The 25,452-nt window shown below is 44.1% G+C and overlaps 1 protein-coding gene and 1 long non-coding RNA gene across 5 annotated transcripts in view; one reads left to right on the top strand and one right to left on the bottom strand.

The window, feature by feature from the left end:
• The window catches only part of MARCHF3 (membrane associated ring-CH-type finger 3), a 135,467-nt gene continuing 110,015 nt past the window's right edge, over positions 1–25,452 (bottom strand). For all 3 annotated transcript variants that reach the window (XM_014577048.2, XM_075931922.1, XM_014577047.2), the window contains 2 exons: positions 8,507–8,716; positions 1–442 (listed from right to left, as the gene is read on the bottom strand). In XM_014577048.2, the coding sequence (XP_014432534.1) occupies positions 284–442; positions 8,507–8,716 (369 nt within the window). In that variant the 3' untranslated portion in view covers positions 1–283. The remainder of the gene's footprint in view (positions 443–8,506; positions 8,717–25,452) is intronic.
• LOC112546944 (uncharacterized) overlaps positions 442–25,452 on the top strand; it is an 87,672-nt gene continuing 62,661 nt past the window's right edge. For both annotated transcript variants that reach the window (XR_003090674.2, XR_003090673.2), the window contains exon 1: positions 442–6,596. This is a non-coding gene — a long non-coding RNA (uncharacterized LOC112546944). The remainder of the gene's footprint in view (positions 6,597–25,452) is intronic.

Below are 25,452 nucleotides of genomic sequence, written 5' to 3'. Positions count from 1 at the left end.
TTTTTACATTAATTATCAGTTTAATATATTTAAACATTAATAAAAAAGGAGGGCTTGCATTAACATGAATTTGTAGAATTCCATATAATATCTGCTAAATAAACATGTTTGGCAGCTTAGCAAATAGCATATGATTGCAGCATCCATGATTTCAATTAAAACAGTGATTTCTTCCTCTGCAGAGTTTGTAAATCGGAATAGCACTGTACCAGGCTCTTGATGGAATCAGAGCCCATGGGTTTTAGTATATTTCGTGCATAACTCCAGTGCAGAGCTGCCAGTATCAAACGATTGTCTCCTTTGAGTTCCTTTTGACTGAATGAAGGCCCAGCAATGATTGCTGGTTAGAAGGTAAACTGACAGATTTTGGAATTAGGAGTATCACCCTTTGATTGGTCCGACGCCATTCATTGTATAATCTACAGTGATACCTAAATGACACCTGGGGAAAGATCAAGAGAGACTAGATTAAAAATAAATTTTAAAAAATCCTAGAATTAAATATATAAGAAACAAAGAATAAATATTTTAACCTGGGATGAGCATTCTATCTGTAATGAATTGAACCTAGTGTGTTTGTTTTCAGTTCCACTGTCTGCTCATGCCAACAAAAAGATCTCAATGTTACCACTTGAATCCTCCAGTGATACCCTACTTATCCCTGTGTATCCTTTTCCTGAGCTTTCTGATCATGTATTACCAGCCTCATGGTTGAATAAAAATAGTAGTGGCTAGAGCCAATTCTTGCACAGACTGCATCACAAGTTTTCAGCAACAGGAAAGTGGAGTTGATTGGGACAAAACCCATGTAGCTTAATGTCAGTTGAGACACTGATTGTAACTTCATTGTGAAGAGATGACAATATCCCTTGAGCCAGGGATGAGGACTGCCTGTGCATGAACAGATGTTTTGTCATTTGTCACTGTTTTATTTTATGCAGACTCTGTAGGTCACTGCTATACAGGAGACATGGAGTGAAATGACATCGTATCTGGAAGTGACACACTTGGTCTGGGGTGGGGGCAGTAGGAAGGTATTGCTGTTTGGTTACATAAACCTTGCAGTACAGTCAGTCAGTGGGTTGCTGAACTGTCAAAGAAAACTCAGTATTTACTGTAGGAGCAGCAAGTAAGCATCCATAGCTGATGGCCAGGAAGATTTGGGGGATATAAAACAATCTCACTCTTAAGTGATGCAAATGCTTATGTCTCCAAAGCTGTCGAGTTAGCTATTTCTATACAAAAATCCTAGTGGAGAGAAGGCTTACACAGCATTTATCTTGATATGGCTAGTCAAGGTTGACCCTGTATCCCCCATTTCTGTTTACTTCATCTAGCTACTTTCTGCCTTCTCTCCTTTATGATTTTACACTTACGTAAAAATGCACCTTTTTGCATTGGAGACACATCCTATAGGTGCATTTTCAGTGTAAACATGAACACACATGTGTTCTTTAAAGTGATGAGTGTGCTTACAGCTGGAGAAGGTACAATGGAGTGAGGTAAAGAAGTTTTGCTGAAAGTAATGGCCATAAATTCTAGACAGAAAATAGAACAAATCTAGACAATCTGGATCTTAGCTCTAATTCTCGACAGCATCAAGCAAGTCCTTTTGGGAATAGCTGCATTGTTAAACCAGGCTAGAACAGTTTGTTTTAAGACATTTTCACAGGATATCCTAGTTAAGCTTGACAGCTTGTTTACAATGGGTTCTTGCCTTAGGGCAGTTTCTAAGTGAAGTTAGCTAGTGAATTTCAGCAACGATGAGGTTTGTTCACCATTACATTTCTCAGAGAAGCCATTTTATTAGACATGAAACTCCTGAGGTTTGCTACATAAAATGCATGTTTTACAACCATCATTGGCATATTAAGCTGCTTTGTCTGTGGACTTGGATATCAAGGATTTGGAGAATCCATCTTTAAAAGCTCACGTCCATGTTTTGTAAACTCATTCAGATAGACCTTTGTTCTTAATCTTTTTAAACAGCAATTACATTATTTTGCAAATTGGAGGATTAAAATAATGTTCTGAGTTACTACATCCTGTGCAATCCCACAGAAGTCAGAGGCACTGCTCAGGGAGTAAAGTCAAAGCAGAATTTGTCCCTAAAATCTTGGTTTAAATAGCTTCCAGACCTAACATGCAGATTTTCCTACTCAAGAACTTGAGAATTTTGCGTGTACAGGTGACAGAAATGACTAAATTCTTGGGGCCCTGGCTCTTAAATTTGCAAGAAAGATATTTTACCCTATTCTTAAATAAGAGCTCTCTCCCAAAATGGGCTGCCCAAGAGAGGCCCCATCATGGTGGTGTGTAAATAACCCATATGTCAGTTTTGGATTATAGAGAAAATTCAACTGATCTGTTGAAAGTAAAATGAAATTTACTTTTTCAAAACCTCAAGAATGATTACTGTGATGCACATACTTTTATCACTGCAGGATAAAGTATATTCCCTCCATAGCTGTAACAGAGCAGTGCAGATTCTCTTATTTTTTCAGATTAGAATGGATCTACTCATGGTGCTTTTCATTCTGTTAAAATTGGCAATAGTGCCATTTAGAAGTGCATAATACTCTATAAAAAGAGAAAAAGTAATAGGGCTAAACTTTTTCAAAAGTGATGTAATTTATGTAATGACACTGCCAAGAATGACCTTGAGCAGATCACTTGTAGATTAGTGCTGGGAAGAAAATTCAAGAAGTTTGAGGCACAAGTGGTGGTCTTGTCCATCTTCCATGTGGAAGGAAAAGGTCCAGGTAGGGATTGTCAAATTTTGGAAGTAAATGCGTAGTTGCTGGTGGAGAGAGGACTTTGGTTTCTTCTACCATGGGATGCTGTTCTGGGCACAAGGATTGCTAGGAAAAAATGGGATCCACCTAACAGAGGGAAGAGCATCTTCGCAGGCAGGCTTGCAAACCTAGCGAGGAGGGTTTTAAACTAGGTTAGCTGGAGGATGGGGACCTAAGCCCTGAAGTGGGGAAGTGGGATATCAGAAAGAAACACAAGGAGGAAGGTGAAACAGAGGACACCTAATCTGTACAGAGAATGTAGGGAAATCCGCTAGTTATCTAAGCTGTCTGTACTTGAACGCAAGAAGCCTGGGAAACTAGTAGGAAGAATTAGAAGTCCTGGCATAGTCAAAGAACTACGATTTTATTGGAACAAAGGAGACTTGGTGGGATGATTCACATGACTGGAGCATTGTCATGGAAGGATATAAACTGTTCAGGAAGAATAGGTGGGAGGAAAAAGTAGAAGAGTTGCACTGTATGTAAGAGCAGTATGATTGCTTAGCGCTCCAGTATTTAGAGAGAAAAAGCCTATTGAGTCTTTGGGATAAGCTTAAAGGCAGGAGCAACAGAGGTGATGCTGTGGCTATAGACAATCAGATCAGGTGGGTGAGGTAGATGAGGCTTTCTTCAGACAACTAACAAGCTTCCAGATCACAAGCCCTAGTTCAAATGGGGACTTTAATCACCCTGATATCTGTTGTGTACTGCTGTATTAGTCTTCCATACAATGCAGGAAGTTTTTGGAGAATGTTGGGGATAACTTCCTGGTACAAGTGCTGAAGGAACCAACCAGGGGTAATTTGTAGAGGTTGACCTTTCTGCTCACAAACAGGGAGTAACTGGTAGGGGAAGTAAATGTGGGTGGCAACTTGGGAAACCGTGATCATGAGCTGGTTGATTTCAGGATCCTAATGAAAGGAAGAAAGAAGAGCAGCAAAATACACTCCTTGAACTTCAGGAAAGCAGACTTTTGACTCCCTCAGAACTAATGGTCAGATTCCCCTGGGATGCTAACAAGAAGGGGAAAGGAGTCCAGGAGAACTGGCAGTATTTTAAGTCGTCTTATTTAAAAGCACAGGAACAAACAATCCTGATGCGCAGTAAGAAAAGCAAATATAGTAGGTGATGAGCTTGGCCAAGCAGTGAAATCCTTGGTGAGTTTAAACACAAAAAGGAAGCTTACAAGAAGTGGGAACTTGGACAGATGATTAGGGAGGAGTATAAATATATTGCTCAAGCATGCAGGGGTGAAATCAGGAAGGCCAAAGTGTAATTGGAATTGCTACTAGCAAGAGATGTGAAAGGTGGTAAAGGTTTCTACAGGCATGATAGCAATAAGAGGGTGATCAGGGAAAGTGTGGGACCCTTACTGTATGAGTGACACATGATGAGGGAAAAGCTGGAGTACTCAATGCTTTTTTTTTTTTTTTTTTTTTTTCCATCTTTACAGACAGTCAGCTCCCAGACTACTGAACTAGGCAACCCAGTAGGGGAAGGAGGTGGGCAGAAAGAACTGGTTAAGAACTATTTAGAAAAGTTACATACCCTGAGTCCCAGATATTTGTGTATTGAGGGAGTTGGCAGATACAACTGCAGAGCCATTGGCCATTATCTTTGAAAACTTGTGGAGATGGGGGCGAGGGGGGGGAGATCCCATATAATTGGAAAAAGGCAAATGTACTGCCCATCTTTAAAAAAGGGAAGTACAATCCAGGGAACTACAGACGGGTCAGCCTCACCTCACCCTGGAAAAATCATGGAGGAGATTCTCAAGGAATCCATTCCTTTCTCACTTGGAAGAGAGGAAAGTGATCAGAAGCAGTCAACATGGATTCACCAAGGGCAAGTCATGCCTGAATATCCTGATTGCCTTCTGTGACAAGGTAATTAACTCTGTGGATGTGGGAAAGCGGATGGATATTGACTTTAGCAGAGCTTTTGATATGGTCTCACCCCACATAATTCTTGCCAGCAAGTTAAGGAAGTTTGTATTGGATAAATGAACTGTAAGGTGGATAGAAAGCTAGCTAGATTGTCCAGTTCAATAGGTAGTGAGTCTGGTTGGCAGCTGGTTTCAAGCGGAGGACCCCAAAGATCAATTCTAGGCCTGGTTTTGTTCAATATCTTTATTAATGACCTAAATGAGGGGATGGATTGCATCTACAACAAGTTTGCAGATGACACTAATCTAGGGGTAGAGGTAGATATGTTGGAGGGGATGGCTCCAGAGTGACCTAGACAAATTGGAGGATTGGGCCAAAAGTGATCTGATGAGGTTCAACAAGGAAAAACGGAGTCCTGCACTTGGGATGGAAGAATCCTAAGCACTGTTACAAGCTAGGGACCAACTGGCTAAGTAGCAGTTTGGCAGAAAAGGACCTGGGGCTTACAGTTGATGAGAAGCTGGATGTGTCAACGGTGTGCCCTTGTAGCCAAGAAGGCTAATGGCATATTAGGGTACATTAGGAAGAGAATTGCCAGCAGATATAGGGAAATGATTATTCTCCTTTAATTGGCACTGGTGAGGCCTCATCTGGAGCATTGTCACATTCTTCACCATTAGGAGAGTGGTGAATCACTGGAATGGATTACCAAGGGTGGTGGTAGAATTGCCATCCCTAGAAGTTTAAGTCCTGGCTTGACAAAGCCCTGGCTGGGATGATTTAGTTGGGATTGGTCCTGCTTTAGGCAGGGTGTGACAGGGTGCTCGCCCTGCACTGGCCCTTTAAGGGCAGACCCCGGCCTGAACCAGGGCTGGGGAATTTAGCCCAGCTGAGGCTGTACTAGTCCATTAGGGCCCAGCTGAGTGCTATAATAGAGGATGGGCTGCTACTGTGAGGGAAGCAGTGAGAACCTGGCTGCTGAGGGAGGAGGAGGAGGCTCCCTGGAGCTAGGGCAGGGCTGGGGGAGGCCAGGCAGGGCTAGGGGAGCTCTGGCCAGCAAATCCTCAGACTGCAGGGCTTGAAAGAAGGCCTGATGAAGGAACATCGACCCCCGGAAGGGGGGCTCAGAGACAGACTTGGGCACTGCCGGAGGGCAGTGTGGCGAAGAGGACGCCGCAGCCTGGAGTAAAGAGGGGAGACACCACCCCAGAGAAGGCACCCTATCTGCCGAGGGCGCCAATTCCTGAGGACAGACGGCAGGGGGGTTACGGTGGTGAGTGAACCCCCTCACACAGGGAACTGGACTTTGACCTCCTGAGGTCTCTTCCAGTTCTATGATTCTATGTAGCCCAACTTCTCACTTGAGATGGTCTTGATCTTGAGAAGTTGAATGGCCAGGATTCCTTGAAACTTGAGCTTTTTTTAAGGTGGTATAAATTAAGCATCTTAAAATCATAAATTGCTTTGAAAAGCTTGACTTGTCCAGAGGAAATTACTGTCTTGCTGATAAAGTAAAATACTTTGCACATAGTGCCTTTTGTCTAGGTATATCATCCAGCTTTTACAAATATATTTGTCTTGTAACTTTTCTGGTACAGAAACTTTACAACCATATTTTAGATGAGGGGGAAAATGAGGCATACAGCACCTGAGTAACATGATCAGACTCATTTTGCGCAGCAGTGCTGTAATGAGAATCCCAGTCTCATTGGCTTGGTTCCTTCTAGCCAGTCCAATTAACTTCCCCCTAAACAGGAGTGGTTGCTGCTCTGAAAGATGAGATACTTCCTGCTCTCGACCCTCATGAACACATTGCTGTAACATTCACTTCATGCTGCCTGGAGTAAAAGTAGAAGTGGCTGTCTAACACTCACACCCCTCTCCATCTGCTTCTAGGGGCCACAGAGCAATGAAGGTATTGTATTTCTGCTAAACTGATTTAACTCTGTAGAGAGATTTGGCTTATCACCATATCATCTACTCAGACTTTGAAAGAAAGACACTCACCGCTTTTTTTCTGTACTCCTAACAGAGAAACCTTTTTTAAAAGTGATTTTCAAATGTTATTGATAATGGTTTTTAGTAGCTGTAGTTAATTGTTGTAATAGGCAATTGTTGTAATAGTTGTGACAAGTCTATGCACTGAATAATTAAATCTAACTATTCAGCCAAACTACTTTTGCAGAGCTGCAGGCCCTACTAATGTTTCTTGACATTAAGAAACAAATAGGGCTCCATTTGGGCTTCCAGGATGACCTGGATGTAAAGTACAGAAACACCACTTTGAAATCTACAAGTGTTATGGAGTAGTATGAAATACAAAAACCACTTCTAATCTAGTGTGTTTACAAACTGAGGAATTAAGCATCACTCTTTCCTTGGGTGAGTTTCTGCAAGGTACAGCACTAAGGGCAGCAGAGAGAAAGCTTAAGCAAAATTTCTGAACTGCATGTGTTTTCTTGGGAAAGCTCCCAAAGTGGTCTGCAGTCATGAGCCAAAACTACAATGATGATTGAAACAGTTCACACCTGGGCCAGAGGTATTGCTTGCTTCAGGCTGCCTGCAGTTGTGATGCAACATTGTGGTGTTAGGGCCAGTTGGCTGCACTGGAAACTCATGCACTAGTGTTGCTACATTGGTCCAAATCCTGAGCTTGGGTACATTGCACTGGGGTGCTTATATTGGTGCAGCCATGCACCTCAACTTCCAGCATAGCCAAAGTTTTTCATTCTGCTTCCATTTGGAAGTGTATTATCACAACCCTAGAAGCTCAAAATGGTGCTTTTTAATATACAGGCAGTCCCTGGGTTATGTACAAGATAGGGACTGTAGGTTTGTTCTTAAGTTGAATTCGTATGCAAGTCGGAACTGGCGTCCAGATTCAGCTGCTGCTGAAACTGACCAGCGGCTGACTACAGGAAGCCCGAGGCAGAGTTGCTCTGCCCAGGGCTTCCTGGAATCAGCCGCTGATCAGTTTCAACAGCAGCTGAATTTGGATGCCTGGGACAGAGCAGCTGGGTCGCTGCCGGGTAGGTCTCCGCATGGCTGCACCTCAGCACTGCGGGGACCAACCTGGCAGCACCCCAGCTGCTATACCCCAGGTGTCCCCAAGTCAGTCGCTGCTTCCAGGAAGCCGGGGGCAGAGCAGCTGGGGTGCTGCCGGGTTGGTCCAGTAGCGCCACGTAACTCGGGGACTGCCTGTACAGGAAGGCTTAGGTTCTGGAGCTCCCTGTTGCTTTTCTTGCCCCAGAGAACACGAGCGGCGGGACACCCAGATGTGCCGCGGTCCCGCCGCCCGCATCCTCCGGGGCGAGAAAAGCTGCTCCCCATCTCCCTGGTCTGCTGGGGGGGAGGCCCCCCCCAGCAGACCAGGGAGACATGGAGCAAAGCCGTGGAGCACGCGGGCAGTGGGACAGCCCAGACGCGCCGCGCCGTGTCCCTGTTGCAGTAAGGTGTAGATTTCATGGCAAATTCCCCAAAAGTCTACACGGGGACCTTAAAAAGCAGGAAGGTGGAAACTCAGCACTTTGAAATCATCTGCACTCATAGCAGACAGATCAAATTACACAATGCTTATGCCACTATCATGTGGCAGCCATTTTAAGGATGCAAGGATCCTTCTTAAATCTTCCGTTTCTCCTCCCCATAGCCTGAATGACAGGTCACTGCTATGCCATATGTCTTAATCTTTTCTCCCTTCTGGCTTACTGGTTCCCTCCCACCGTCTCCGTGATACTCTGAGTTAATTACCAAATACTAAAGTACCTTTAAGGAAAAGTTTACTTAGGATGACGCCTACGGATAGGGTAAATAAATAGTACTCACTAGCGTCCAAAAGAGGTAAATAGTAAAGAGTGCGACAGTGAGTGCAATGAGGCCAACAGCTTCTAGCCTACTACTAAAGTGCAGATGGTCCACTGCTCCTCGCAGACATAACCAGCCAGAGATGGTTGCAAGTGGCGTTATGAACAAGAAGCACACCATGTCTCCAAACAGAGTCCGTTTCTCATGCTGTGGGCCTGGATTTTTTAGCCACTGCAGAGGGAAATTGAAACAAAACAAGTGTCAGTAAAAAGAGTTTTAACTGTAACCAGCTGCTGTCTTTCAAATAAGGGACTTGATCTTCTCCACAAGGAAAAAGCAATGTACAATAAAGATATTGTAGGTAGTGTAGCCATATGCAACTGCGACCGTTTATCTTGCTCTTGGAAAGGCTGACTTGATAAGGAAAAGGGCTTCACTGGCATGAGCTGGCATAGGTAAGTACGTATGGTAGTAGGCCATGTTAGTACCTTTTGGGGGCTAACACTGAGAGGTTCTGCAATTGCTCACAAGTGTATTACTTAATAGGGCTGTTGTCAGTAATATTTGAAAATATTTTGTATTTGTGATTGTGCATATGTGTTGGGTATGGTTTTGGTTTGACATCTGAAAGTGGTGCCACTTCTATAACATACATGTATCCGTGCATACAAAGTTATCTGTACATGCATGTGACAGTTTAGCAGAGTTACAGTGCAGATGATGTAGTGAAAAATCTTTCCTGTCTGCTACAGTTAGTAGCGGTGTCCTAAACTGAGAGACTATATGCTGCAGCTTTGTTCCACACCTGCCTTCAAAGCAGCCCAAGTTGCCTAATTTCAGCCAGAGAGTGGGCTATTGTTTTCAGCCCAATAATCTTTCCATTGCTAATGAGGTGGTAGGCTGGTGTATGTGTGCATGCAGCTTCCAGGGGAAATGAAGTGTAAGATATGAAAGCAAAGCCACAGCTTGACAATGTCTGCAATGAGAGAAGGTTGAATTTATTAAGATCAGTTTTGAAGAGGAGGGGGGAAAGCAAGGGCAACAGTTTTTGTGTTAAGATGCACTAGGTAGGAAAGAATTGTCTACAGTAAAATGCTCAATTCTTGTTAGCACATATGTGGCTATGGTGGCAACAGTTTTTATGGCATCTAGTTACCACATTTTGGCGTTAGATATACTTGAGTGACAGAAGAACCCCTTCCCTTACTGCAATGTGTACACTTTAGCCTTCGGCCAGTGTAGTATTCTAATACAGATACTTCATGTCCTAGGGCTAGTCTATAATAGAAAACGAAACAGGCTCAGCTATGTTGTTCAGTGGGGATATGTGAAAAATCCACACCTCTGAGTGACATAGTTAAGCTGACCCCACATAAGTGCTCTTAAAGCAAAGGAAAATGTGCCTGTCAAGCTATCTAGTACCTCCTAAGGAGAGGGATCATCCCCTGATGAGAGAATCTCTCATATCCACACTAAAGCACAACAGCTGTGCCACTGTTGCATTTCAAATGTACACAAGTCCCTAATCTCAAAGTACATCAACATTTTAATGCTTACGTGAGTCTGTGTAAATGCTCTTACATAATAAGGGCTTATAATGTCTCATTTAATATTGGTTTTTGTATTTTATAGAGCTTTATATAATTTTGAAGACCAATGTTCAGTGATTCTTTTGTGGAGTTTATATTTCATTTACTTAGAAAACCAAGATCAGTGAGTGGGTGGATAACTGTAATTTCTAGAAGCAACCAAACTATAATCTGGAACTGATTATGATAGACAAGAGTGAGCGGGGGTTTTTACTATCCAGTAGCAATTTCTCTTTATTAAAAGAGCAAGAAGGGTGGCAAAAGGCCTCTTGATCAGCTATATGGGCTCTGGTGTGTCAGACACATAGCCCTCCTGCCTGGTAGAGCAGGATTTTGATCCAAGGGCACTTACATACCATGTGGGAAGCCTATCCCCAATACCACAAAGGGCTTTGAAAGCTTACTGTGCCCCATTTAATATATAGTTAAAGTGGAATATGTGAAGGTAATAGCTCTCACTGCCATTCATTTCCTCAACAAACAAGGGTTTTGAACCAACACCTCCAGGGCTCTACAGCAGGTACCCAAAGCACATGCATACTACGGGAGTCACAAGGATTAAGTGGCTCAATTCTCATTTACTGCTATCAACAGCAGAGGCCAGTACTTAGTCCATTCATTTGAGAAGAGATCAATGTTCAAGTCCTTCTCAGACACCATAAAGGGGATTTGAACTAGGGATGTTAAATATCAGTGAATTGAATAGTCATGTAAACTCATGAATTTTTATCGGTCGACTATTCTATAGTCTCTGGGGGCGGCAGCCACTCTATCAGAGGGGCAGCAGCACAGGGTGCCAGGCTGGAATTTGTCCATGAGGGGAACCAGTTTCCCTTGTGGACTGGCCTCGGTCACCCAGTGCTGCTGCCTCTGATAAAGAAGCAACAGCGTGAGGTGGGAGCAGCCCATCTAAGCCAGGGTGTGAGCTCCTGGACCTAGTTCAAGCCGGAATTGAGCCAGGCTGCCTGCCTACCTGGCTCCTAATACACTTTAAATGCAGAGCAGCAGCAGGATAGATCCCAGACCCGGCATGAGCCAGAACTGAACAGGACTGCTGGCAAGGCTGCTAAAATATTTACTGGCTAGGGGAGGGAAATATGTATATTCTAAAGCATTAACCGAGAAGCTTGAGAGGGAGAGTAATCCAATTCTTGTGGTTCAATGACTACTTAATGACAGTGGCCTAGCCTCAAAAGGAAACCTGGAGGAAGCCAGCACATTGGAATACCTCTCAAGAGACTGGCCTACGAGCTGGGCTGGGAGGTAAGAGATCAACAAGCAAGAAGGGGACATGAACCCAACTTTCCAGTTGCTGGGCACATATCCAACCAGTTAGCTTTTTACACAGGGCTGTTTTTTGGAGTTTTGGTCCAATGAATATGTACTGAAAGTGGAACAGCATCAGCAGACAAGCACAAGAGGCCCCCTAGGTCAGAATAGTGTCTAGCCCAGCACTTAGGCCATTCACTTGAGAGGTAAGAGATGAAGGTTCAAATCCCCTCTCCTCAACCAGCAAGGGAGATTTGAACCTCATGTTAAGCACATACCCAAACCTTATGCCCCCCCATGAACATGGAATGAACCCACCATATCCTTTACAGTCCCGACTGGGACACTCAAATGACAGTTTGAGCACTATTCAAATCTCTTCTCAGGCACAGAAAAGGAAACTGAGCCAGCATCTGTCTCTCTCAGGTACAATTTGTGATCCTTGGCCAGGAACCACTTAGCTCATGAGAAATGCTTTTGGCACCTATCTTTGAATGCTCCATTAAAGAATTAAAAGGGGAAGGAGGCTGAGGCCTACCATGTAACCTTGAGCCTAGTGGTTAGGGTAGCCTCATCTGTGACAGCATAGGAAAGCCATTAAAAAAAGCAGAGTATGCTAGAGGTCTGTAAACATGTGGAGAAGTGAATAAGGATGTGTTATTTACTCCTTCATATAACACTGCAAGAGGCAGGGTGATTTAAGGACATGAAAAGGCAGCAGGTTTCAACCAAACCAAGGGTGGTACATCTTGCTGCAAGGCACATGGCTTACCCTTAACGGCCCCTCTCCTGGCTGAGGCTGTGTCAGGCCCTGCTGTGTCCCCAGCTGCCAAGGGAAGAAAAAGGGGGGGGGGCACTCCCAGCCCTTGGATTCCCTGTGCTCTCCTCCTGGCTGCCAAACACAAGAGGAGGGAGGCATGGTGTGGCAGCCAGGAAAGGGGAGAGAGGACTGGGATGCCAGAGAAATGTGATGTCACTGTCATCCTGCAGGATAAGCTTTCTTATAGGCAGGGCTCGACAATTAGGGGAATCTGTTTGCCTGTGGTGAGTAGATTTTAGCCCGGCATGGCACCGCAGAGCAATCAGCGCATGCACAGTGTGGTCTGCGCATGCGCAGTGTGCCAAACTGCACGGCTGGTGAGCAGGGCTCTCCGCCACTTGTCAAGCCCTGTTTATAGGCATAGTAAGATTTCAGAAGTTGGTTCTGAAATATGAACCCAAAACTGCACATACATAATCCACACTCTAGGCTGCATGAATTCAGTCACTGCCCATTTTCCTATCCAAAGTGTAGCACACCCTTCTTCCTAAAAAACTGCATCTGTTTAGAATCGTATTCAATCTTTTCTTTTGGAAACGTGCACGGTCAACCTACTTTACAACTAAAAAGTCAAGCTAGCAAATCTTTTCATGAACTGAAACCGCACAATGTTTCCAGCAAAGTGCTGAGTGGATTATTTGATTCTGAGGTATAGAGGTGCTAGCATGCTGTGAAAGACTGAGATGCTACTGTTGGCTCTGCGATGCAATCCTCAATTTGCTGGGTTTTTTTAAGGTCTCTACAATAAATTAAGGATGGTAGAAATTCCCACCCTTGAAAAGAGAGAGATTCTGTGGAAATGGCCTTGTTTTAACCAAAGCATTTGTTTAGCTTAAAGAAATATTCACATTTACATAGTGCCCAGTTGTGGATCTTTAAGTATACGTTACTATTCCCAATTTATAGAGGGGAAACTAAGGATCAGACATATTAAGGCTATGTCTATACTACAGCACTACTTTGGGATTCTGGAGTATCCCAAAATAGCTTTCCCACATCTTCACCATAAGCCTGTTATTTCAGGCTTACTATTCCGACATCCCTGTAAACCCCATCCGATGAGTAAAGGAGATTTTGGAATAGCTTATTTTGTCAAATTTCAAAATAAAGTATTTCAAAATAGCACTGAAATAAGATGCTCAATTTGTATAGCTCAAATTGCATATCTTATTTCGAGTTACAGTGCAGTGTAGACTAAATTATTCACCAAAGCCAACATAATGAGTCATTGCAAACTCCAGACTAGAACACACAACCCAATCTCTGTACGATGTGCAATCCAACATGAGATCACAGCTGGCGAAAGAAATACAAATCTTATACTCAATTGTTTGGAAATTGGCTTTAGAGTGTCCGTCATCAGAAAAATTTCTGTGGCAGTATCACAAATTTAATCTAGCATACAAGAATAAAATTTTCTTTTTGTATGTACCACCATCATATACTGCTGGTAAAAGTTCGAGTGATTGCTCATGTGTATTCCAAGTTAGGTGTGCATGTGCCATATGCACACAGTTGTCAGAAAGCTTTTCCCTACAGGATACCATAGGATGGCTGGGGAAACCCCTACAGTGGTGCCAATATGGCTGGGGATATAGGACCCTGCTGACTGTCCTCTTCCTCAGTTCCCTCTTTCTGCCAGTGAGGGTTGTTGGAACTAGTTTATTTTGTTTGTTCCCTAGCCATTGTTTGTAGATAGTTCTCAAGTCTTCAGTAGTTAATAGTTAGTGGTTAAGCTTTCTGTGGGAACTCCTTGTGTTTCTCCCCGCCTGGGGGCCAGGGCATGCCTCCGCTCTACAACTTCAAGCAGTTTATGCCTACGGGCTTTCCACACAACTCCTGCCTAAGTGTTTGGAAGTGGCCTATTTAGTAGATAAGGCCCTACAGATCTTGCACTTTACTTCAAGTACACAAAGGGATAGAGTTTTGCCTCTGAAATATCCTGATGGAGATCTCCCTGGAACTCCATTCAGCACCACAGGCTGCGGGACTGGACTGGTTGGCCTCAATACAGCGCGCACCATCGTTGGAATGGAGCACATCAGCTCTACATAAGGAGTCAGAGAAGTCCTCCTGGTACAAACAGTTGCCAGCATCAAACACCACTTCTCTGCACTGCTCCCATTCTCCGGTGCAGAAGAAACAGAGGCAGGAGAGGGGCCAAAGAAATCTAAAGGGTTGCGTCCTGAGTCAAAGCACCCTTCGAAACAACCTGCCCTTACAGTACGAGTCTGGTGCCCGTGGATTCTCTGTTGCAGGAGAGTCAGATGGGGAATGTGGATATGCTGTCCATTCTTGAAACTTATGAGGTAACTCAGGACCTCATTGAGCTAAGGTCAGGATGATCAGCATTACTGACAGAGTCCCTGCCTGCTCCTCCCGCACTAGCACTGATAGTGGGCCCAGTGCATTCAGGGGGAAAATGCCCTGTGTTTGGGAGATCGCTTTCGCCTTCTGAAAGAGAGTTGGGACAGTTCACCTCTACATCATTCCGGTGAGGGCTCCTGTACAAGATGGAGTCTTCCCAGGTGATCTCACCCCTTCTCGAAGGCTGCTGGTGCATCACTGTATTGCTCCCTGTTGGTCTCAAAAGTTCCACATCTATGTCAGAATTTGAACTGGAAGCCTGCTAGTCCAAGAGGCAGCACCCCTCTACTCATTGCCAACCAGACCAAGGAAGCTGGAGCTGGCATTGCAATGGCCTCCCCAGTGGCTTTTCTGGACCCCCTGAGCCTATCACCAGGCTCAGACAGTTCCAGGTCTGTATTAGTGGTCTCTGTCAGCAGGAGAATCCCATCAGCGGCCTTAGGGAGAGACCCCACGGTCAGGGTTCAGTCTTCACAACAAACCTAATCGGGGTTGCAGATGCCCTCAACTCAGCCGTGTGGGGGTGCCAATGGTGTCCCATTTGGCATTGAACCCTGAATTGTGGTGAGCAACGTGTTCCCATTCCGGGGAGCACCAGTTACCATCCCTGGTTCAGCAACCCAGTGCCAGTGACCATGGGCATGTCCCTTTGGTCCCCGTTCTGGATGTTGACCAGGAAGAAGGGGAACTGTTGGGATTGTCATCTTTGTTACCACAAGACAGTAGCTGGCTCAGTGACCTCGCTGCTTCCTATGGCACACTAGGAGCTTTTGAGGTGCATGGCTCAGAGTTTGGGCCTACAAGTGGAGGAAATAGATCCTATGGTGGATATTGTATCAACAGGAGGGCAGTCCAGCATGGCATTCCCTTTTATCAATCTCTTCCACCATGAAAATTGTGTCAAACCCCAGCTTCTATTCCTCCAACTGCTAAAGGAGTTGATTGCAGGTACTTTGCCCCTTCCAAAGGGTTGTGAGTATTTATATACGCACTTACAATCACGCACTCTGGTGATGGATGCAGCTAATACCAAGGAGTGACAAGATCAACAAGGCCCAACTTCTAAGTCAAAGGATTCAAACAAGCTGTATCTTCTGGGGAAGGTGGTTTACTTGTAGGGTAGCCTTCAATTAAAGATAGCTAATCAACAAGTAGTGCTGAGTCGCTATAATTTACAATACAGGGGCAACCATGGACATCTATGGAGCTCCTGCTCTCAGGCTCTAGGTCTGAGTTTGCTGCTCTTGTTGAGGAAGGGAGAGTGACTTCCCCAGCCTCTTTTGAAGCAGCCCTTGATGCTGCAGACTCCACTTCCTGTACAAGATTAATGAGAATTATGAGATGGGATTTATGGCTACAGGTGTCTTGGACCTCTCTAGAGGTTCAAAATATGATACAGGACCTTCTGTTTGATAGTTCTGGCCTTTTTGCATAGCAGATGAATTCTAGGCTCCATAGTTTAAAAGATGCAAGGGCTACATTGAAAGTTTTTGGGACTCCATCCACCTACGGCTCAGCATAGGCATTTTAAGCCACCACACTACTATTCTCCCCATCTTAGACAAGAGCCTAATAGGAGTAGATGTCACCGCTGGGCCATACCCTTCCTTCCCCCCCCCCCCCCCCCCGCCACGTGGTGTTCGTAGTGGGAGTGAGGGTGCTAGTAACCAGGGCCAGGTTCCCAGGCAGTCACTGGCGCCTAGGAAGAACTTTTTGAAGATGTGCTCGAGGGTGATGCCTCTCGGTCTCCATTCCTGACGAAGTCACTGGAGATTGCTTATCCCGCTTTTACCATGCTCCTACAACAGAAGGTGCAGATGCTCCTTGAGATGGGGGCAGTAGAGAAGGTTCCTCCAGGGGCAAAGGGTTCTACTCCTGCTAGTTCCTTATCCCCGAGGGTGGGTTACACCCTATATTGGACCTCTGCAGTCTAAACAGAAGTTTAAGGAAACTCAAATTCCATAGGGCATCCTTGCCCTCAATTATTCCTTCCCTGGATGCAGGAGAGTGGTACATGGCCCTCAATCTGAGGAACGCTTATTTTCATGTGGCTGTAGTTATGGTTCACAAGAGTTTCCTTTGTTTCGGAGTGGACTTCTCCCACTATCCGTTCAGGGTGTTACCATTTGGCCTGGCTTCTGCCTCCAGAGTATTTGCAAAGTGCATGGCCGTGATGGCGGCATTCCTGCAGAGGGGTCGAAGTCTTCCCTTACCTGAGCAATTGGTTAATCAAAGGGTCCTGAGTCAGGTGTGAGGGCCCACAAGGAGTTGATCATCGGGCCCAAGTTCAGCTGCTTAGGTCAGCTTCTAAATCTCAAGTCAACTCTTGATGCCACATGGGTTATAGAGTTTATTAGGGCTAAGCTAGATTCCATGGCAGCCAAAGCTTCCCTCCCCCCTCCCTGTTTTGAAAGTATGATTTGGGATCTGGGGGCTCACCCTACATCAGCCAGGACCTACCTGAAGCTGTAGGGTCATGTGGCATCCTGTATCTGTCATTCCCTTCACCAGGATCTGCCTATGACCGCTACAGGTGTGACTGAGTGCATACAAGCCATTAGCATCACTTGGACAGGGTGTTGACTGTTCCACCATCAGTGATAGAGGCTCTTCAGTGGGGGCTAGACCCTGCAAGTGTGTGCTAAGGGGTTCCTTTCCACCCCCCACCACCTGCACTGACATTAATTACTGACACCTTGGACTTGGGCTACACAGCTGGGTGGTCTCAGGCCAAATATTTGATGCCTATCGGTGTAAAGGAGTTCAGGGCTGTGAGGCCTTTTTGAACAAAATCGGGCCAGTATGTTTCGGTCCAGACGGACACCACCTCAACAGTATTTTATAACAACAAACAGGATGGTGCTCACTCTTCTCCTCTGTGCTGGAAGGTGATGTCACTGTGGGAGTTGTACATCTGGAATGAGACAAACTTGGTGGCATCTTACCTGTTGGAGTCCCAGATCTCTCCGGTGGACAGCCTCAGCGGCTTGTTTTGAGTTCACAAGTGGACTTTCAGGTGGGATGTGATGCTCTTCCAAAGTTGGGGTCATCCCTGCTCAGACTTCTCTGCCACAAGCTAGAACAAGTAGTGCAGGGCCTTCTGTTCTTAACTCGGCACTGGCAAGGGCTCACTAGATGCTGCTTTCCAAATTCACTTGGGGGGAGGGGGGGAAGAGAGGAGACTATTATATGCATTTCTCCCTTCCCCTTAGTTTACAAGATCCGTAAAGACAGAGCAGATTTATTTAGGATAGCACCAGCCTGGCTCCAGCAGCATTGGTATATGAAGCTGCCCTTACTCCCGGACCTGCTGTCCCTGGATCGTGGCACATTGCTGCACCCCAAGCTCCAGGCTTTACATCTGACTGCCTGGATTCTCCATGGTTGAGCTCACTAGAGCTACAGCGCTTAGAGGGAGTGAAGGCAGTTCTACTGTGTAGTAGGAAACCCTCCACATGGGCTATATACACATCCAAGTGGAAGAGGTTTTCCATGTGGGCCCTACAGTAGAGCATCCAGCCCCTGCAAGTTACGGTTCCCCCTTATTAAGTACATCATAAGGTTGAAGCAACAGGGGCTTGCTACTTCCTTCATTAGGGTCCAGCTGGCCACAATGTTGGCATTCTACCCAGGGCCTGGGAGGTATCATTCATGGACCAGTTGGTGGGCTGGTTCCTTAAGGGGTTGGCTAGGTTATACCCTCATGGGAGAGACCCAGTGCTCCAGTGAGATCTAAATATGGTGGTGTAAAAGTTAATAGCACTCCCCTTCAAGCTGTTAGCAACTTGTTCGTTGCTGTATTTGTCTATGAAGGTTGTATCTTTGGTGGCCATTCCTTTGGCCAGACAAGTTTCCAAACTAAAAGTGTTAATGGTGGAACCCCCTTATACTGTTTTCTTTAAAGATAAGTTTCAGATTAGACGCCCACCCTTTGTTTCTCCTGAAAGTTGTTTCCTAGTCACAGGATATTGTCCTGTTTGTGTTCCACCCTAAGCCTCATCTTACCTCTTGGGACTGATCCCTCCATTCTTTGGATGGAAAGCATGCTGTAGCCTTTTACCTTGAGCACACTAAAATTTTTAGGAAATCCAAGCAGTTGGTTGTAGCTGTAGCAGACAGGATGAAGGGACTCCCTGTCACTGCCTAGATGATCTCCTGCTGGATTACGGCCTGTAGCCACACAAGATTTGGCAAAGGTTGCAGCCTTTCAATTGTCTACTCATTCAACCCCAGCACAGGCCTGGTCAACAGCCTTTCTTGCTCATGTTCCTGTCCAAGACATTTGTTGAGCAGACACATGGTTTCAGGCCACATGTTTGTCCCACTGTGCCATCCCATGTCAGGCTAGAGAGGACATCGCATTTAGAAGGGCAGTATTACAAACTGCAGACTGGTAATCTCTAACCTCTCCACCAGATAGGTGACTCCCAAGCTGCTAACTTGGAATGCCCATGAGCAAATCAAAGTAGAAAAGATTATGTCCTGTAACTGGTGTTCTTTGATGTGTTGCTCATGTCCATTCCAAAACCGTCTCACCTCCTCTCTGTCAGAATAACTTCCAGCAAGAAGGAACTGAGGGAGGGGACGGTCAGCAGGGTGCTATGTACCTAGCCATATTGGCACCAGTCTAGGGCTCTCCACTGCCACCTTAAGCTATCCTGCTAGGTAACAGCTTTCCAATAACTGCACGGGGAGAGCAAACACCTAACTTGGAGTGGACATGAGCAAAGTGTCTTGAATTATGGAAGGTAACCATCTTTTCAGCAGGGCAAAGGACTGCCTGAATGATATTTAAACTCCAAGAATTGTACTAGAAACAGAGGTGCATTTTTTTTATGGAAGTCATTCCAGTTTGGTCCTACCATATCCAGCTGTTTAATAATTGTCAGTGAAAGAATAAAAAAGAAGCTACTATAACACCAACATTCAAAAAAGCCTTTATCCAAGTCTGTCTTAAGAGATTATTAAGGAAACTTGGTGGTCTTGGGAAGAGATGTAAAGAACTTGCATAGAACCAGCCTAGGTACAAAACATAAGATCAGGAATAAAGGGTCAGTTTTTGGCCACGAAGAAAAACTTAAAATTCAGTGCTGCTTTGAAAAGTGACGACCAAAGTGGCACATTCTTACACAACAGATTCCTGCTTTTTATTTGAAAACTGGACTGGATTCTCTGTAGATGGAGAAAACCAAGGCAACAAGGCAGATTTTCATTGCTGAATTGTGAACAAAGGAGGGCTACATCTCCAAAAGGGAAGCCAACTCCATTTGCCTTTCATCTCAATTTTATGAGAATTTTGTTTATTATGTGGGCAGCATAAGAGTTGATGTCCTTTACACTCAGTTTCATTTAACACCCAAGCCTGGTAAATGACTAATAGCTACACTGCTCAGCTGCATTTCTGTCCATGTGAAGGTCATAGCAAACCATTGTGCTTTTGGGGGGGGGTGTGTGTGTGTGTGTGTGTGTTTCTTTTTTAAATAGTCACTTCTTTTGGAGTATTTAAAGGGAGAACATGCAGAGCTAGCAGTATTACTTTACATAGTCCTAGTGTATATAACACCTGGAATGATATGAATATTTAAAGCAGCACATGAGGGAGGAAAACCACAGAGGAGGATGATAAAACTGATACAAGGATCAATTTACAGGAGTCCTGAATGAAGAGAGGGAGGAAACCAACTACTTAGCAGGAATATGATCATAGTCTATCAAATACTGTCAACATAATATTGATGAAGGAAGGGAATTACTTGTAGCCTCAGCAGATAAATGTAGCAATGGCTTAAAGTAAAAGGTTTGTGCTAGAATATATACTCTTTACAGTCAGAGCAATTGAGAAGTGCTCCAGCATACCACAGGAGCAAGTTGAAACATCTTAGTCTGCTGCAGTCAGCTCGTATTGAAATGGAAGTTTTATCACGGACTTCAATAGCAGCCAATTCTATGATTGATTGTGACTAGCCAGATGTGTTATATGCAGTAGGCACAAGGTATTAGTGTCATAGCATAGCTTAAAAGTTGACATACCACTCACTCTGCCAACCTACCGCACTGTAAATGTCAGGTGATTTCTTTATCTTAGTTCTGGAGAATAAAATATGATTGTTCAGACACATTCTAATTACAGGCTAGGGAAAACAACAGTGGGTTACTCAATAGCTACATAATATCTAAGTGGCTTCTTACAGCCCAAAAAAAATATTGTCTTCCCTAATTTGCTTCTATAATCAGCCTTCATATTCTCCACTCTTAGTTCATATTTGAGGTGACAGTTGTAGTAAATAAAATATTTCAAAACATATCTGGGAGGAAAAAACCCCCTTTACTACTACAAAAAATTTTCAATTGTTTGTGGGCTGCCCTGGTATGGGGAGGGGGGGACCTCGTAGGGAAGGGTGAGACCTCTGACAAAGGGCAGAGCCTTTAAATAGCAGGAGTTGAAAGAGCTTGTGCCTCCCATGTGGCTCCTCTCAGGCATCAGGTTAGCTGGAGATGGGAGCTGCAAGCCCTTTCAATTCTCCCTATTTAGAGGGCTTGCAGCACCAGGCAAGCCCTTGAAATAGGAACAGTTAAAAAGGCTCACAGCTCCGGCGCTGCTAGCGTGATGCCTGGGATCCAGAGCAGCGTAAGCCCCTTCAACTGCTTCTATTTAAAGGGCTTGCACCTTCCCTGCAGCTGCCAGGCGTGGGGAAGGCGCAAGCCCTTTAAATAGAAGCAGTTGAAAGGGCTCCCAGGCAATGCACTAGAGGTCAGGCCCTGAAACAGCCATGCAGGCCGGATCAAAGCCCTAGGCAGGCTGGATCCAGCCTGCTGAGTGGCTTTTGCCCACCCATGGCAAAAGCAAAGATACTGTGTGAATACTGCTATTCCCAGTTAGAAAGACAAAAATAAGCATTTGGCCAAGAATCCTGTTCTGCGTTTCAAATTCAGAGCATGACAGACCAAATGGGATGTATCTAGCTCCACATCTGTGCATGGAGTCAACTAACATTTGAACCCCTGTCTAATGCAAGTGCTGATCCATAAACGGAGATTTATAGAAACTAATGGGGATAGTTGGGTAGAAGGTGGGCAACCCTCATAGCGAGCAGAGAACACAGCATTTGCTTTTCCCTAGAAAAAGGAAACATCTGGCCCCAGGTGCTGCAGCAGTAGCAAATGCTGTTTTGGACATTTGCAGTGTCCCAGTTGCAATCTAGGTTTTTATTGTAGAATCGTACATAACATCAAGAGAAAAGACATTAACAACTATTTGAAACAATGAATTGCACCTTTGAAAACCCACAACTTCCAGCCCAATCCCTAACACTTAAAGAAAGAACACAATCCCTTCTGTAAGAGCTACTTTTTCTTTGATTGCCTGGTTGGGACAGGACTCCCATGTGTGCATTGTTTCTTACTGGAACATTTCCCAGCATCCTTTTTTAATAGGTGTTTCTCCTAAATTTAACACAACCAGCAGCTGTAGTCTTAATAGTCTTATTTTACACCTCCCTCTCTCTCTGGTAAGTATTCTGAACACTCCTCCAGGCAAACTTTTCCCATCTCTCATTCATATCCTCAGACTCCAATACTGCAGGAGAGCCAAAAAGGGGCAGAGGAAAGTCAGAAGAGAAAAATTCTGTACTAGCAGACTTCTGTAATTAATACAAGAGTTATTTTTCCTGATATTCCAAGTTGCCCGAACCTAGCCTGTTTAGCTCTATCTAGATTACTCCCCAGTGAAAGTGACTAGTAAATGGTTTCAGTACAATTTGAAGAGATGTTTAAAAATAAAATAAAAAGTTAGCATCCTGAAGTGTTTATTCCCTGACCACTAAATGAAATCTGTATGTTTAGCTGGGAGTACTTCTCACTTAGATTTCCCAGGATAATATAAAGTAAACACACATCTTAAATTAAGGCTACTGCTTGAAAATATGCTTGTCTTCTTTTGGACTCGTAGCTGGGGATGACTGGGACAAACTCACCCCTGCTACACCCCTTTACTCTGATCTCTCTGTGGCACAGGACTGACAGAAGGGAGGGTGATAAAGCAGCTACAATGGCACTGTATCACTCATTCTTTTTATTCCAGGGGAATTCTGAAGTGTAAACTTCATGCTTTGGACAGCTGCTTTATGCTGACTGTGTATTCAAGAATCAGGCCCTGGGAGTGGAAATCTGTCCCCACTGAAATCAAACAAAATTTTCATTGAGTTAATTGGGCCAAGATTTCAATAGTAACGTCTTATTACTGCACAGTTTTTTAGTGCAGGTTAATTAGGGTTAACTTTTATACCCCTTTTGCTTCTTAGCAATCTGAGTCAATCTCCTTTCCAAGCAAATATATTTGTCCATGATATTTTCTCGCCAGCTCTTTCTGTGCTCCCTTTTCTTCTCTTTGAAAGGCGTTCAAATACTCATGCAGCATATCCATTATTGCCTTTAGAACGATGTAATGAAGTTATCTGCTCTCTTGCCCTAATGTGCTGTGTGACAGAGACAGGTTCTCTGTCTTCTCAGAATGAACTGAATGCTGCTTGTTGTTGACTGTGCATCTGAAACATTTTCCTTCTGGTCCTGAGAGCAATCCTTTTGCTGTATTAAACAACTCCTGGTGTTCCTCTGTTCCAGTAACTGAACACTAACCTTCTGCTTCATTGAGCAGCAGAGATAAAATGCACAAAAAGAACCCCAAAGGATAAAAAGAAAGGAAGGCTCAAAGCCCTGCACAGAAAGTCAATTCAGATTTCAGCATAAAGCTCCTGAAAGTTTTTAATTATAATGCAAACTCATCTTAATCCTTTCATGCCCAGAATTAGTTTTTTCCTATCACAAGCTACATTGCTAACGATGGGCTGACAGAGAATAAGAAGTTCACATCTGTCCAATATTATGCTAATATTATTATTACTTGATTCTTCATTAGCCCATACTGTTTATTTATGTTTCATTTTTTTAAATTACCCAACTAAAACACATCTAAAGTGCTATTTTCAATTGGGCTGATTTAAAATATGACAGTAACTTCTAAAATCAGAAGGTGTAGTGTACATTTAAATTCAAGAGGGAACATAGCTAATAAAACTGTAAACTAGCTTATCCAAATTTCTGTTAAAATGAAACATTTTGACCAGCATATTTTCCGTGGTTTTAAAGGCAATATTACCCAGATTAATACAGTACACACAAAAAGCTTTCAAATTTACAGTCTCCCTATGTTTATGCACTAATGTGTCTGCTTTCCTGGTACGCTCCCCCTCTGTATTTGGATGCATTTGCAGTATTTTATCTACTGCTGTTGTAGTGAGGAGTATTCAAGTGACACGAGAAGAATGAGAATGTTACATATCCTAAATATTACATAGCTAGAGCTTGATTGAGCAGAATCGTGATGAATTATGTTTCTTAAATACAATTAATTTGGTTGAAGTGGCTCCCTGTATTTTCTAATCTCAGCTGTTCTTCTAACTAAGGCTTCCCTATAACATTATAATAGTTTAGTGCAGGGAATGCTAGTTCTTTCTGGTCTGTGCCCAGGGTGTTCCCTTGAATTATTGTACAGCTAGAAATACTGCACTGATTATTATGTAGGCAGGAGAAAAGTACATGAAACTACTGGTGTTACTGACTTCCAAGAATAAGAGGAAAAGCCTATATGGGTCTGATTTAAGTATCACAGAAGGTGTTAAGCCAAGTCCTGGATGTTCTATAAAGGAACAGATAAAAGGGCAGTCGTAATGTGCTTGTCTAGTCAGCTGTAATTTAAAAAAAGGTAGAAAGAGGTTTCAATGTAGTAAGATGAACGCTGCAGTGCTCCTATACAGCAGTAGATAAAACATGCGGGGTCTTCAGCACTCTTTAAAAAATTTGCTTTATGATAAAACAAAAGCACCTTCAAAAAACTCATCCATCATATGACTTACTATACATCTCATTAACTTTTATAACTGAAATGTGTGAAAACAGGCTCTAGTCTCAATTTGGCTAAAACCTTCACAGCCTGTAGGGAACAAGTTCATTTTAAATTGTTCATACAAATCTTATCAAGCAGCTGGGTCTGTTGAAGGAAAAAGAAATGAGGAAATCTAATCTCTCCCACCACGAAAAATATCACCATGCCTCTATGAGCCAAAAGGAAGATCAAAATAGTGTGTGAAGTTTTTCCTCTGAATTTCCATTTTCCAAATCCTATTTCTTAATAACGTATTGCAAATTTCATCTGTCCCGATGGCTCTCGTCTAATTATATTTATTGTTCAACAAGCTAAGAGCCAAACCCAGGAAATTGGGAGGCAACATGTTAAAAACCCCTACTTCCGTAGGAAATCATGTAGGGACAGCATTCACCTGAGAAGTGGCCAATCCCTGCACAAATACCTTTTCTTTCTTAGGAGTAAGAGGGAGTCAACCTAGAGAGTTTCCATATCCTGAATGAGTACCCTAATCTACTAGTCTAAAGGGTTAGGCTGTAAATAAAGCACCCAGGCTTTTTGAGTAAGGCAGCAGTGCACATACTCAGAGGCTAAACGTTAGCACCCAGGGAACTTCTTCAGCAAAAACACAGGCACCTAGTACTGGCTAGGGATGTAAGCGACTACCTGAGTAGTTGACTACTCGTTTCCCCTCGTCCTTGCTGCTTCTTTATCAGAGGCAGCAAGAAGGTAGGAGCCGGGGCCAGTGCTGGAGGGAGCTGGCTTAAAAGCTGATTCTCCCAGCACTGTCTCTGCGGAAGCAGTCCTGGAGCCGTGGCTCTGCCCTTTAAATGTAGGTGCAAGCCTGAGTTCCGGACCTACTTCCACTGTGGCTCTGCCTTTTAAATGTACCAAGAGCCATCTGGCTCTTGCTACATTTAAAAGGTAGAGGTGCAATCTAGCAGAACTGGTGTGAGTTGGTATTGCTGAGTCCCAGCTCATGCCAGGTCTGGACTTAACCCTG

Source organism: Pelodiscus sinensis, chromosome 6, assembly GCF_049634645.1.
Source record: "Pelodiscus sinensis isolate JC-2024 chromosome 6, ASM4963464v1, whole genome shotgun sequence".
NCBI lineage: Eukaryota > Metazoa > Chordata > Testudines > Trionychidae > Pelodiscus > Pelodiscus sinensis.
This window is presented reverse-complemented; position numbering and strand designations above follow the sequence as displayed.